Source organism: Microtus ochrogaster, chromosome 8, assembly GCF_000317375.1.
Source record: "Microtus ochrogaster isolate Prairie Vole_2 chromosome 8, MicOch1.0, whole genome shotgun sequence".
Classification (NCBI taxonomy): domain Eukaryota; kingdom Metazoa; phylum Chordata; class Mammalia; order Rodentia; family Cricetidae; genus Microtus; species Microtus ochrogaster.
In genome coordinates, this window is record NC_022015.1 from 6,225,803 (window position 1) to 6,242,130 (window position 16,328).

General features: G+C 35.2%; 1 protein-coding gene across 1 annotated transcript in view; it reads left to right on the forward strand.

Annotated features, from left to right (window-relative positions):
• Positions 1-16,328, forward strand: part of Pde3b (phosphodiesterase 3B) — a 125,537-nt gene that overhangs the window by 99,364 nt on the left and 9,845 nt on the right. Inside the window, exons 9-13 of the mRNA XM_026781406.1 lie at positions 6,684-6,805; positions 7,973-8,110; positions 9,413-9,524; positions 11,114-11,227; positions 15,140-15,339. Coding sequence (XP_026637207.1) covers positions 6,684-6,805; positions 7,973-8,110; positions 9,413-9,524; positions 11,114-11,227; positions 15,140-15,339 — 686 coding nt within the window. The remainder of the gene's footprint in view (positions 1-6,683; positions 6,806-7,972; positions 8,111-9,412; positions 9,525-11,113; positions 11,228-15,139; positions 15,340-16,328) is intronic.

Below are 16,328 nucleotides of genomic sequence, written 5' to 3' on the forward strand. Positions count from 1 at the left end.
GTAAAAATGGCCCCCCTATGGTCAACTGGTACTTCAAAAATACAAGAATCATGGGATAGCCAAGGGTTAGTCATATACACCAAAGTATTGAAATATAGAGGAGCAAAAGAATCATATGATGTACTCAAGAGATAGAGAAAAAGAAAAATTAAAAACTTTTTGTGGTTAAAACAAAGCTTGTAATAACTAAGCAATTCCTTAGGTTGATAAAAGTATATTTACACGTAACACCCTTAATGAAAAAGAGGTAGTTAATATTATTTTTAAAATTTTTATTACATTTATTTTTATGTTGCTGAAGCTTGAACCAAGAGCCCTGTGAACACTTGGCAAGGGCTCTTCCACTATGCTACATTCCCAACTCTCTTAACTTTTAGTGTGTGTGTGTGTTGTGTGTGTGTAAGTATGTGTATGAAGCACATATGTGAAGGATCTTAAACTCAGGTCATCAGGCTTAGCAGCAAGCACCTTTATCTACTGAGACATCTTGTTGACCCAGTGAACATTTTTCTTTTTATATTTCTTAATACTGTTTTTATAGTATTAACAATATATAACAATAATATTTTGTTATTTTAAATTATATATATATATGGAATGCAAGTGCCCATAGAGGCCAAAAGTATTTGTTAGAGTTACAAATTGTCGTGAGTCTCCTAAATGACTGTGCTAGGAACTACAAGAACAGTATGCTAACCCAAAATTGTTCTTACTGGAGAAACACTGTTGTTTTCCAGCTCATTAACAACTGAGGAGAATGTTTGTTCTTTACAGTTCTGTTCAGCAGTATACTAATGGTTTAGTAAGAGAAATGAGAAAGAAAAATAAATGAAGGCATCCATAATCTAAAGGAATATCTATTCATATCATTATCTAGATCATTATGAATTATCTATCATGATCTATCTAATAGAACTTTCTCTATCATGATCTATTCATAGATCAGTCTTTTCATTAGAAACTGTAACACACGCACACACACTCTGCCCCCTTCTAAAACTGCTAGAATCAAACAAGTTTAATTCAACTCTGCGTCTTCAGGTTAGAAACAAACTGTTAGAAAAAAAAAACTGAAACTAAGAAAATATTTCATTCAAAGTAGTATCAAAAAGAATAAGGTAGCTAGAATAATCTAACAGGACAAGTAAAAGAAAATTCATACACCAAAAATTATGAAACATTGCTGAGACAATACCTAAACAGATAGATATTTCATAGGATTTGAAAACTCAGTAGTATCAAAATGACAACTCTCCCAAATGGATAAAAACCAATTTAATACAATCTTTATAAAATATCAACCAATTTTTATTTTAAGGGGTGGAAATTGAAAAGTAAGATGTTAAAGCTTATGTAGAAGTACATATGGCCTACAGTAGAAAATGTGAGCTTGAGATGTTTGATGTAGGCACAGAGATGAAGTTCCTGGGTTGGTGGAATAGAACTGAGGATCCAGGGGAAGAGTCTTGCATTAATAGTCAACTAGTTTGACAGGTAAGCCAGCACTGTCAAGAAAGGAAAGGATGACTTTGTCAACAGTTAGTGCCGGGATATCCACTGGCCAGGAAAGGAACTTGAACTCTTTACTACGTGCTTAAAAAGTAACTTAAATCACGGTGTAAAAAAACATGAGGGACATTTTGGAGATGACGAGACTGTTCTAAAAGTGGATTATCATGATAGTTGTGTAACCTTACATTTACTCAGAATGTTTAGTTGTATACTTAGGGTACAGGCTAAAGTTTCTTTTGTTTTCCCAAAATTCAGATACTAAAACACTGACCCTCAATGTGATTAGAGTTTGGAAGGTAATCAGATTATGAAGGTGGAGCTCTCAGAAGTAAGATTATTTCTCTTAAAAGGGGTTCACTAGAACTTGGTGGCTTTCTTTTCTACTGTGTGAGAAACTGCCATTCTAACACCTGAGAGAACTTTCTCAGAACTCCCTCCACTGCATTGGGACTCCGCCCTACTTCTTGGCCTCACCCTGTAAGAAATCAACTTCTGTTGTTTATAAGCCACCCAACGTAAGGCATTCTGCTCTGGTGTCTCCCACTGACATGGTAGATTTTAATTGCATATTGTTTCACTTACAAGCTTTTTAGGATATATATACACAATACACACATATACATATGCATATAAAGTATATATGATATATATGATACACACACACTTTTTAAAAACTCCTTCTCCTAGTTCTCTGGAATGATGAGTCTCAGTGGGCAGATTCCCACATGTGTACTTTCAATGTGAGTGCAATAAGAGTTGGCCAGGATAGCAGTCATATGAAGTATTACTGTGCTGAATATTTTTTATTTCTTATTTAAGATGATAATCAGGCTTCCAGATGTTCATGAATATCACATTCCACCTATATAGTCATTTCTGTTTCCCACCAGAGCACAGGGTGGTTTATGCTCTAGAAACTCAACTGAAAACATTTCTTCTAACTTGAACTTCAAATGACTAAATATTTCATGGTATAAATTCTAATTATAAATGTTCTCTGAGATTAGAGGACTTTAATTTTATATCCGAGTACTTTAGAATTTTTAAAAATTATTTTTTTCATTTATTAAAAATATACTTTCTAAATATCAAATAATGTAGTCTGATTACAGTTTTCCCTTCCTCTACTCTTTCCTGTTCCTCCTTCCCTCCCCTCCCTTCCCGTCCAGATCCATTCCTTTTCTGTCTCTCATTAGAGAACGAATAGGCTTCTAAGAGATAATAACATAACAAATGAAACATAATATATGATAAGAGATAATAAAGTAACAAATGTAACATAATATATGATAAGACAAAAACTAACATTTGGATTTGGACAAGACAAACAAATAGAAAAAGAGCCCAAGATAAGATATAAGAATCAGAGACCCATTCCTTAGCACACTTAAGAATTCTATAACAATTCTAAACTGGAAGTCATAATATATATGCAGAAGCCCCAGAAGGCCAGTGCAGACACATGCACATCCTATCCATGATGCCTTAGTCTGTGAGTTCATATGAACTTTGATCATGTTGATTTTAGAGGGCTTTGTTTTCTTGGTGTAGTCCTTCCCCTCTTTCTGCTTCCTTTTCCATGGGATTCCCCAAGGCCTGAGGGGAGTGGTTAGATGGAGGTGTCCATTTTGGGGTGAGCTTTCCAAGGTCTCTTCCTTTCTGAATAATGTCTGACTGTAGGTCTTTGTATTTATTCCAGTCTGTTGCAGGGGAAGCTTCTATGGTGATGGTTGAGCAAGGCACTTGTCTTTGTGTATATCAGAATGTCATTAGGAGTCATTTTATTGCTACATTAAAAAAATAGAACCAGTACTAGTTGGTTTTATCCTAAGTTCTTAGGCTATCTAGTTTCTGGTTCTTGGTTACCCAAGCACATTGGGTATGGGTTCCATCTGATGGAGTGAGCCTTAAGTCAAATTAGATATTGGTTGGTTATTTCCACAAGCCTTGTGACCCATTGCCATAGAATATCTTGCAGGAGGACACTATTGTCCATCCAATAGTTTGTGGCTGGGTTGTGTTTACATTTCTCTTCTGGTAGCATGCAGAGTACCTTCCTGTACCAGAAATTGTAGGCATAGGGGTAAAGGGCCTATGAATGCAATGGCATTCAATTCATGTTCAATGACAATGAGTTGTATAGGTGTTGTCATCAGCACCGAGGCCTTACTTTACGTTTATGGAGAGCAAACCTATAGTCTTGGCCTGGGTTGTTTGGAGGTTCCCATGAGACTCCTTTGGCCAACCACTCAATGAGATTTAACCTAATCCTGGTACTGGAAGCTTCATTTGATATCAGGAGATGACCAGTTAGGGCTTTTTGTTTCCCCCATTATTTGGCAATTTTATTAGATCACCTTCAAATATGTATATATTTTGGGAAGCTTCTACTGTATTTGGTTTCCGTACTACCCCTCAAATGGCCCTTAATTTTAGGTGTTTTCTTCCTCCCTCCCTCATCTACATCTTCCACCCACTTCTCTCTTCCTATTCCCAATGTGCTTCTCCTGTTTCTCCCCGTATCCATCTATAACTATGTCCCTTTCCTAGTGAGATCTATCTGTATCCCTTAGACCCTTACTCTATACCTAACCTCTATGTATCTGTGGATTATAGCTTGGTTATCACTGACATACAACTAATATCAACATAGAAGCGAATATATTCTATTTTTGTCTTTCTAGGTAAGGGTACCTCACTCAGGATGATTTTTTTCCTACTTCCATACATTTACATGAAAAAAAATCATGATTTCATGGAATATTGATCAGATTTACAGTACTAGACAGCCCTCTCATGGAGGGGGTTTTAAATGTGATCAGAAATGATTACTTGTCCACCATAAGTCATAACACTATTCCAGCAGTGCATCTTGCCTGGTGGGTTGTTATTGTAGTTTATGGAGTTCACAGCTGGGTTAGACCCCTGATAACTTTTCTCCTCCAGCAGCCTACATTGTACCTTCTGTCCAGCAGGGAAGAAGTTTCCAGCTCAGTTCCAAGATGAGTATTTCAGCAGTAGGGTTTTGCATTTAAAAAGCAACAGTTTGAATCCAACTTGTAGAGTATCATTGTAGCTACTGCCCTCATTTACCAAGAATATGTGAATATTATAGACCCCTTTACTATACTCTTGCCAGCACTGCAGGTATTCTGTAGTTGACTTGATAACTGAGCTGGGTTCTAGGTGTCAAACAGTGGGAGCTATATAGCCTGGATACACTGGATGAAGAAGTGGTTCTGGTCCTAGGCAGGCTGGAAGAGGACAGTAAGGTATCAGCACCTTCTTCAGACATGTACACAGTTTGAGTTGCATGACTTGTATAGACTTTTCCATGTAGCATTTTGAGCCATGATTGACCATGGGTGACTGAAGTTGGAAAATGAGGCTTCAGATAAAGAGACACTAATGAATTCTAAATTTTACTTTTAAAATAAATGTGTTTTATTTGGAAAAGTAGTATTTTACAAACAATAGTATTTTCTTATCCTAAATTAATGAGTTTGCTATTTAGTATATTAGGCACAGAATTCACTAGTTTTTAAATCGCTTACTGTGTTTAACATCTGACATCGGGTTATTTACTATCAACATTTATAGGGAACTTGACATTAAGTTTAAGTATAAACATCAGGCTTTAAAACTCCTTCTAAAGTTTAACTTCATGAGTATTTTTTAAACTTTTTCCCCCCTCTATGAGATATAGTATCTCTCTAAATTGCCCATGTTGGCCTCAGCTTAGTGACCAGCCTTTCTGTTAGCCGGGCTCAATGAGGGCACTTCAGAACTCTGAAAAGCCAGCATCCTAGCTTATGCCTATAACTCTAGCACTTGGGAGAGTGAAACATGAGGCTTGCTGTGAGTTCAAGGCCCAGCTAGAGCTACATATTAACAATTTTAGGCCAGCTGGTGCTACAACGTGAGACATACACACCCAACACACAAACAAACAGAAAATCTAGTTTCACTTTTAAAACAACCAGGCCTATAGTGTGGATGAGGTGAGGAATTGCCTACTGAGGTGAGACTGGGTAGTTTAGTGAGATGCCATCTTAGAAAATAAACAGAACAAAAGATTTACAGTCCTGTGTATTGAGGAACACAAAGATCGGGAGTTTGAAGCTCGATGAATTTTTATACATTGTGTAATGTGTACCCAGATTTAGAAACTAAATGTTATCTTAAAATTTCCCTTTATGCACCCTTGAAGCTGTACCCCCTAAGGTAACGATTTCCCTGTCTTTCAGTGCTCATGTGTACCACTCATGCATATCATTAATTTTTTTAAAGAATTTATTGTGTGTTTGTGAATAATGACAGGTTGGGGGTAGGGAGACCTTCATATCATGGTGTGCATGTGGGGATCAGACTGCTTTGTGGAGTCAGTTCTCTCTTTCCACCTTCATCTGGGTTCCAGGATTGAACTCAGGTTGCCAGGCTGTGTCACAGTCACCTTGACTGGCATTGCCATCTCTCTGGCCCAAATACCAGTTCTGAGACTTTTAAAAAGAGCATCTCATAAGGAGAATAACAGGGTATGGACTTTCCCCCTGCCTTTCTTCATTGATCATTTTATGTTTAAGAATTCACTCACATTGTATATAATTGCATTTATTCTTGTTACTTACTAGTGTGTGAGTTTACCACAGGAAAATTACCCATTAACAGTATTATAAATACTGGTTATCTACTGGAGTTACTCTGCTTTCCCACGGAACTTGAGAAAAATAATATTATTAATCAAAAAAGAAGAGAAATAACTAGAAGTTTTACATGTTGCTTAATTGCATTGACATATAGTTAAGATTTTTGAATTTTTGTATCTGAATTTCATATGAAGATTGTTTATACCAAATTGGCAAGAGGTGTCTGTTGATAGGGACTGGCCTTTTCTGTTTCTCACTTTTATAAAGCTATCTGGCCCTTTCTGTCACCCATGAATAGATATGTGAACTGAGTCCCAGATGTCAAGTGCTTGTGCTCTCTGAGCACAAGACCCTACACAGAGTCAGCAATCTAGAGCTTGATGATATGAATAAATGTTTTAAACTGAGTGGCATTGTGCTTCACTCTGTCAGAATAGTTTTAAATCAGTGACCAGTTTTTGTAATAAAGCTGCATATTTAAGACACATTTTGTTTCTATTTATTGCTGTGTATGCTTTTTGAAAGGTGAAGAAGATAACACTGTTTTCACAAAAGAACCATTCAACATTGTGGAAACTAAAGAAGAAACAGCGAAGAAAGACTGCAGGGAATTATCGTTGGAAGGTGATAGTCACCTAATGGAAGAGGTACAACAACCAAATGTAAAGGATAAGCTTTCAATATCATTATGTTAAGGTGAAATATGATATGAGTTAGTTAGCTTCATTATTTTTACACAGAACATAATTATCAATGTAATGGCACTTTAATTTTTTTCACTGAGAAGTCACAATTACTGAAATAATGCCTGGGTCATAAAACATAGTTCTAAGTCTATCATCTAGGAACAACAAAGATTCACTTTTGTGTGAATATTTAGTAGATATATTTCATTCGGTTATTGCTTAATTGTGTTTAAATATAGAGACCATATGTGTAGTCATTAAAAAACAAAGAATAATTATTTTCATGGGCTTGTGGCTCATTTGGCAAAGGTACGTGCTGACAAGCCTGATGATCTGAGTTTGATCCCTGGATCCACATGATGGAAGGAGAGAACTCTGACTCTGAAAAATTATCCCGACTTCTACAGACACACAGCGTGCTACACATGTGAATGCACACACACAAAATATACAAAATAGAACAGTTACTTCTAGTGGTACCATTTTCCTGAGTTCAGTGTGTAAATTTGTGAGACAAAATCCTGTTCGTGTACTTGGGATACTATCCTAGTAAGAAGTACTGTAGTGAGACAATTATACTTTGCTACATATAATTTCCATTATACTTTGCTACATATAATTTCTAAAATGAAAATAATGGATTTTAGATTTACATAGTCATTTGGAAATAAAATGCTTACTTATCTAACTAAAGTATCATCAGCCTTCTGTTGCTAAGAAGACGTGCTTAAAGTTTTCTCAAGATTGCTTTTAACAAATAGACAAAATAGAAGGCAAGATAAAAGAATATTTGAAAAAAACACTACAGAAAAGAGGGCTAACTGTTAATATTCAGTTCTAAGCATTCTCTCTTAGATGTTAGAAATATGTGTGCTCACATACATAACATACAATAATAGTCCTTTAAAAAGTGCGAGGCCAGCCTGGTCTACAAGAGCTAGTTCCAAGACAGGCTCCAAAGCTACAGAGAACCCTGTCTCGAAAAGAAAAAAAAAAAACCTTTTATATTGACTGATATATTAAAATGATAATGTTTTAGATATATTGGTTTGAATAAAATAGATGAGTTACATTCACTAAAAACCAAATATCTGTAAAAGATAAAGTTGTTTTTTCTCCTGTGTTTAGATTGACCAGGAAGTATTACTGGACCCGATGTTAGTAGAAGATTATGACTTGTTAATAGAGAAGATGAGCAGCTGGAATTTTCAGATTTTTGAGCTTGTAGAAAAGATGGGAGAAAAATCAGGAAGGATTCTCAGTCAGGTTTGTTTTCATATCTCTATTACTGTAATTTTTTCTCATATGTTTATAAAAGCAAAATCTAAATCTTGATACTAGTTTAAGTACAGATTCGGAAATTTCAATGAAATTTAAAGGTCATTAAATTTATCTTTCAGGTAGTCCTCAAAACATGCAGCTAAGTATACATATATATATGTATTATATATTATTATAAGTATATAAAAATTCATGTATGAAAGTCATTGATTTGACTATACTAATAGATTTAATTTAGGCTAGCATAGTAATAAAGATTTACTTTTACTTTTTCTTACTCTTGAGGTTTGAAAGGACCTGAAAGATGATTTAGTTCTAACTAACTACTGAAATACAAACTTCATTTTTGATCTGCCCTCCATCTTCAGACCTTGGCTGAATAAATAGTTCATCTCATAAATGAACCAAGAGTCAGAGTTCACCTATTCAGTCTTTGTATCGCTTGGCATTCCCAATGTAATTCCTTTAGTATCCTATCTGTGAAATTCAAAACTTAAAAGGATACCATGTGACAAATATGAGATCTTTCCATTGAATTTTTTAGGGCCAAAATTTTGATAAATTTTTTTTTTGCCTTTTTTAACACTTGAGAAATAAGTAGAATTCACAATGTCTTTCAGTAAATTTCGAATAAAAAACTAAAGAGAAGTCAGCAAAATATTTTTAGTTGGGACATGATGCATATGATAAAATTTCTTTGCTTTTTCTTCCTTTTTGTTGTTTGGTAAAAATAATTTTTGAGAAGTTCACAATGAACTAACTTAGAAATATGCACTGAGAGATTTGGAGAGATGGCTTGTGATTAAGAATACTTTCTGCTCTTCCAGAGGACCTGAGTTTGGATCCCAGTTCCCTTGTCAAATGGCTCATAACTACCTGTAAAGTTAGCTCCAGGGGATCCCACAACCTTCTGTCCTCCACAGGAACCTTTACATCACATATTTGACACCCTCCTGCCCAAACAAGTATAAATAAAAAAAAAAAAATATGATGAACCTGGTGCCACAGTATGTAATTGCAGTTACTTGAGAGGCAGAATCAGGAAAATCTCAAGTTCAAGGCCAGCCTAGACAAATTAGTGAGACTCTACTCTGAAAACCAATATGGACTGTGTTCATCACTCAGTAAATAGAGTTCTTGCCTAGAATGTGGAAGCCTCAGGGTTCAATCCCAATACCACAAGAAAAATAAAATGTATGCATGGTTATATTCCTAACTATATCACAAACCAAACTACAGAGAGACATTCAGATTTTTAAAGTGAGTTTCATTTTATTTTACTTTTAGGTTATGTATACTTTATTTCAAGACACTGGTTTATTGGAAACCTTTAAAATTCCCACTCAAGAATTTATGAACTATTTTCGTGCATTAGAAAATGGCTACCGAGACATTCCCTGTGAGTATTGGCGATTACCTGGTTGAGTTCATAACTTCTTGTCTTTCTCTTCAGATAAGCCTGTAAATAATCTTTGAAATACACATTTGAGAAATTTTTAAATAGATATTTTAAAAGAATATTATGTCTTATTACCTGGTGTTAACTGACTTGTTGATTGTAATATATGTACTCTAAACCTTCCTTCATATAAATTTATTATACATAAAGTGGATTATAATATTGATACTCATCTATATCCAGTTTTCTTCACTTAAATACTGTATAGTATGTGTCATATCATTTTGTGTGTGGATGTGCACTTGTGTTGTGGGTGTGCACATGCATGTGTAGGACAGACTAACTGAGGTCTACTTTTCTCTGGAGCTCATCAAGTAGCCCATGCTCACTGGCCACTGAGTCCCAAGGATTTTTCTGTCTCTGCCTACTCCAGCACCGGGTTAGCAAGTATGTACCACAGAGCTTGGCTTTTTTTTTTTAATCTGAGTTCTTGGGATCAAACTCAGGTCTTTGTGGTTGCAAAGGAAATATTTTACGAATGGAACCATTTCTTTAGCCTAGTATACAATCATGTATATCAGTTTATTGAGTCTTATATTTTTAAGTATTAAGGAATGTTAAAACAACAATTTCAGAAAATTGTTCATTTAAAAATATTACCCATAATTTTTTATTTTAAACTGTGTTCTGACTTATGGAATGACTTAATTTTATACTGAATATGATTGGAATTACATGTTAGGAAATGTGTATATCTTTATGTATTAGACCGTTTTATAGTTCTCTTCATATGAACAGATTAGTAAATTTTTCCTAAATTAGCATAACTAATAATACTGCTTAATAGTTTAAAGTGAGGTACTCAATCTTTAATTTTCATTTAATCTTTATAGGAAACCTAAGAGATGATTATTTCTCAGTTTTTGGTAAAAAAAAAATAGGTATGCAGACTATATAACTGTTGAGTGAGCAAAACTATTTTTCTCTCTGTGTGTGAACATGTCTGTGTGCACACAAAGAGACTAGAGGATGACTTTGGGTATCCTCTGTGTCACTGTCTTTCAGACAGGGTCTCTTACTGGAGACCAGGCAAACTCTCACAATCCTCTCTTCTTAGCTGCCCCACCCTCACCAAAGTGCTGGGATTATAGTTCACATTCAGTTACGCCCACCTTGTCACTTGGGGCCTGGGATCCGAACTCAGATCTTCATGATTACATGAAGTGCTCTTACCCACTGGGCCATCTTTCCTGTTCCTAAAACTTTTCTATATTGTGTCTCCATAATCCAGATACCATATGTTATAAAAGCCACGAAATAGAAATCTCAGTAATTTTTGCCTTCCCTTTCTGTTCTTTGGACTTTTAATGTGTCTTTGTATTTTATCTGAAACCATTCATTTTTTTAAAAAAAAAAGTTGTAATATACTGAGATATCTTAAAAATAAAACAAAATATATTTATGGGAAATTCCTTTAATATGTCTTACTCATTGGAATATAGTATAACTAGAATTTTTCTCACTTTTCAAACATCTTATGCCAAACCTAATCAGTATGATTCTATAATAAAGTATTTTGGTAATTTCAGATCATAATCGTATACACGCCACAGATGTCCTACATGCTGTTTGGTATCTGACAACACGACCAATTCCTGGCTTACAACAGAGCAACAATAATCATGAAGCAGAAACCGAAGCAGGTACTTATTCCTACAAATCTTTAATTACTTAATTAGAAAAAATAAATCAAGCTGTCTTATGTAGTAGTCTTTAATCTCTAAAGTTTGTATAAGTTACAGTGTTTTACATGACAAAAATTTTAACCTGTTACCATCTTAAGAACTAGATTATGATCCAGAACTACTATATGCAACATGTTCTTTTTTCCCATTCTACCAATATAACCATTATTATTTTAATGTTATTATTAATAATAGCCATTGGATATTTTGATAATTTTTGTTTCAGGTCTACTATATATGCTTAAAATACACCGTAATACCAAACCAAAGGAAGCATTTAAGTGATACTTAAAAATATTCACAAACATTGCAATTTAAGTCCCAAAAACTTAATGCTGTCTTTCATCATAAATATCATTCTTTAAATAAGCTTCATGTATTAAAAAGTGCCTTCATCTATTATTTGACTTATAAAAGAGTGAAATACTCTAGTAAGCTACATGTACCAGAGTAGAGTTTGTATGGATACAAAATTTGCACATTCTATAGTCTATTTTATTCCTATCTGTTACATTGGTGAGATAATGCTGAGTAGCTTCTATTGACTAATAATAAGTAATGAGTGTGTGCTGGAGCGATAGCTCAGAAGTTAAGAGCACTTGCAGTTCTTCCAGCGAACCCAGGTTTATTTGCAACACTCCTGTTGGATGGCTCATAGTCCAGCTTCAAGGGTTCTAGGGAGTTAGGGGCTCTAAGCGCCTGTTGAGATTTTCGCAGCAAAATGATGGATAGCTGATGAATTTGAAAATCTTACCTATAGGGATCTTTTGAGTTCTGATGGCAAATTTAAGTACATCTGAATACTAAATCTTCACACACACACACACACACACACACACACACACACACACACACACACACACCTCACACACATGACACAATATTTTAAAGCTGTGGATTTTATGTGCTACCCAGAGTATGAAAACCATATGAAAAGTTTTCCACTTGTATAAGTTGCATTTCAGACCAATCCATCAATGTTTATGGTATTTTTTACAAATAGCTGTCCTTTCTGGAGCCTCTGTAGACCACTGAAAATCAAGCTATCTTCCTCAGATAGCTGTTCTCCTTTTGGTAATAGTTCCTAGATTATTATTGTATTTTGGTTCGTTTTGAAAACTGATCATGGGAACTAAGTTACAACATATTGTACTTATTGCCCACTGATGATCTGCTTCCTTTATCCATACTTATGACTTCCTGGGAAAGTTTCTGGTACCAGCTAACTGAAGGAGGACCAAAAGGCCAGGCTTACCGGTGGATCTTAGTCTGTGCCTTCTGAAAGTAGATGAGTAGAGGTTTATAGGCTCAGACAAGGGAGTCTGTTGACTGGATAATGGGAAAAGTTAAAATTTACCAATGAAAAGTGTGTTAAGCAAGAAGTCTTGTACACTTCTTAGAAAAAGAGACGTTTAAAGGAAAGGATCTGTTTTCATTTTTAGTCAGTGGCTAACAGATTTAGAAAGAAAAAGATTAGAAATTTGTCCAGAAGGAGTTCTAGGGGTTTGTGTATAGAACTCAGTGGGCACTGAATGATGGATATTAGCTTTGTGGTGTCTTAGTTAGAGTTTACTATTACTGTGAAGAGACACCATGACCACTGCAACTGTTGTGAAGAAAACATTTAATTGGGGTGGCTTGCTTATAGTTTCAGAGGTTCAGTCCATTGTCATCATAATGGGGAACATGGTTGTGTGCAGGCAGACATTGTGCTGGAGCTGAGAGTCCTACATCTTGCAGGCAACAGAAAATCAACTGACTTGTCACACTGAGGGAAGCTGGAGAAAAAGAGACTTCAAAACCCGCCCCCATTGTGACACACTTCCTTCAACAAGGCCATACCTCCTAATAGTACCACCCCCCTTTTGGCTGCCATTTTCTTTCAAACCACCACTTCTCTATTTACACACATACACCTAGACACGCATGCATGCACACATGCATGTGCATAACACAAACACACACACTCACACAACCTAATTTTTGGAGAAACTTGACAAAGAAAATTACCTAACGGTATTTACTGTGGCGGTTTTCAGTAATTAACTGGATGAAGTGCTGTCTTCCTGTGATCATTATCAGTCATGTGTGTTGTCTGTCATGCCTGCCCCCCCCCACCTATCCCAGTTATCATTCAGTAGGCTTAGGAATACAACAACAAAGATAGTAGGAGTAAGGTATATGTATGGGCTCTAGGCAATTACTGAATTTTTATTTCATTTTGCTTTTTACATTTTTGTTGTTTATTTTTCATATTAACACAGTAGCTATATACCAAAGATGGTCCCTGAATGCCCAAGTGCTGACATGAAAAGGCATTAGAATTCTTAACTAATTTTTTAGTTTAATAGGGATATGTTTTGCCATTTGATTTTTAAAACTTAAGAGGGAACCTATAATGGATATAATACAAGAAAATGTTCAAGATATTGACTTGATATTAATAATTAGAGTCTTTTTAGTAGCAGTTTGCTTACTACATAAATCATGTCCATATTTTTATTTTGTTTTTACAATTGTTTTTAGAAGTGTTAGAATACAGTTTTTTTAAACTCAGTATATAGTTAAAACATAAACAGTATGAAAATAATAAATACTTTAAAATTATCATTAATGTATTAAAGTCATGTTAAAAATATCCTGTCTTGAAAAACCAAAAAAAAAATATTGTGATAATTGACTCAAATTATGATTAAGAAGTCATTTAGACTTTGACAAGGCATTATTTCTGACGAAGACAACCAAGGATGTCTCATAACCTTTATCTTTAGTTTTATGTGCTCTCTACTGTGTCTTTTATATTTTGTAATTTATTCAAATGCTTTTGCAGAAATGATAGCCTGAACATGTAGGCTTGGCTAATAAACAAAAGGAGCAGCAGGTGAGGTGCTGAACTGGAAGCACTCTGAGGGAGAATGTGCTTTTTCTGCTCCCTGAGCAGCTCTCAGTGTCTCAGGCCATTTCATGTTCAGGCATTTTGTTCTGTTCCATTGTAAAGAACTCTGTGGGAGGGAAACGAAGGGAAAGAAATTGCAATTAAGGCAGCATAATGGAATAATTTTTGAGGATGAGAGTTGAAAAGCAGTGTCTATGTTGAGGAGCTAGTGTAGTGATATATTAAATTTCTACATGTTATATTGTTTTTATAATCAAATTTTATTTTCAGGCTTTGTCCTGTTAGATCTTTTTCTATATCTATTGTTTATATTTAAAATTTTTGTTAATTTTTTCATTCAGTATATTTTGATCATATTCTTTCCCCTCCTCTAATTCCTCCTACGGCCTCCTCACCTCCTCTCAAAAAAAAAAAAATTGGGAAAACATCAACAAAAAATAAAATAAAGAACTTAAAAAAAGAAAATTAGACAAAAAATAGCAAAACAACACACACACACACACACATACAAAACAAAATGTAGAATCTGTTTTGTGTTAGTTAGCTACCTTTGGGCATGGGGCCTGCCCTCAAGTGTCATTGATATACAGCCACTGACACACCACTGGAGAAAAATGATTTTCCTTTTTCTAGAAGGTATCAGTTGCTTGGTCTTCTTGGTTAGGGGTGGGACCTTGTGTCTACTTCCCCTTCTTGGTGCTAGGATTCTGTATGACTACTATATTTAGCCCTTAAAAATAAATGTTTAGAAAATTTAGAGTTTCTACAAATTAATTAGCCTGAGCAAGAAAGCATCATCCTGGCACCAGAGTTCTCTAATGGCCTGCAAGATAAACAATGGAAAAAGTAGGTTCTTTAAGTCATCCACATCTATTTAAGTTCAACAAATTAGTACTGATTTGGGGAATTCCATCCTTAGCATAATTGTCAGGAAGTTACACCCTAATGCTGGTTTGCTGCTTCTTGTCATACAGATTCCAATGGTAGACTTGGTTCAAGACAGATTGCTTACATTTCTTCGAAGAGTTGCTCTATTCCAGATGAGAGTTATGGCTGCTTGTCTTCAAACATTCCTGCTTTAGAACTGATGGCTTTGTATGTGGCAGCTGCCATGCACGATTATGATCATCCAGGAAGAACAAATGCATTTCTAGTGGCGACAAATGCACCTCAGGTGGGAAAGAAAGTTTTAGAAGCTTAAGAATAATTCTGGGGGGCTGGAGAGATGGCTCAGTGGTTAAAAGCATTGCCTGCTCTTCCAAAGGTCCTGAGTTCAATTCCCAGCAACCACATGGTGGCTCACAACCATCTGTAATGAGGTCTTCTGGCCTGGAGACATACATGCAGACAGAATATTGTATACATAATAAATAAATAAAAATAATAATAATTCTGAGAATTTGTATTTCCCATTGCAGATCTCTCTGTAGTCAATTCTTATTGTGAGTCATGTTACCATTAGACTCTTCATTGTAATTAATTCATGAAAACACATGATGATGAATGCTAAAGGAATTTGGAAAAATCCATTTTTTCAGCTATAAAAAATAGTTTATAAAATAACTCCAAGTTTTATTAATTCAAAATCTTAATAGAAATATTTTTGTCTTTTATCAAATCACTCTGGCTGGCTCTTTTTCCTTCTCACTTGGTCCATGGTATAGCTTAAAGTTAAAATGGCCAAGGATATCATTCAGGGTTATCTTCTTCCCATCTTTCTCCTAAGACTGTGACCTTCAGTCTTTTATCTATAAATTTATTAGTGTACTGAGAATTTTTCCTTGGGCTGGCGAGATGCCTTACCAGATAAAGGCACCTCCCACCAACCGTGACAACCTGAGTTTGATCTCTGAGGTGCCTACCCATCTGATAGAAAAAGAGAAACAAGTGCCACAACCTGGCCTCAGACCTCCACACATGTGCCATGGCATGCACATGTGTCCCCAAACCCACATACACAGATATGCACATACAAATGTGATAAAAAAATCTATACTTATTTATTTTGGTGTAATATTTTGTATGGAAGAAATATAGCTGATAAAGTATCAAATTCTGTTTGGATCATGTCACAGTTTAAATCAAGTAGTATAAACTCCCAACATGAACAATGTACTGCAATAACTTTAAACATGAGGTCTTGGAACTAAACATACGGCCTTT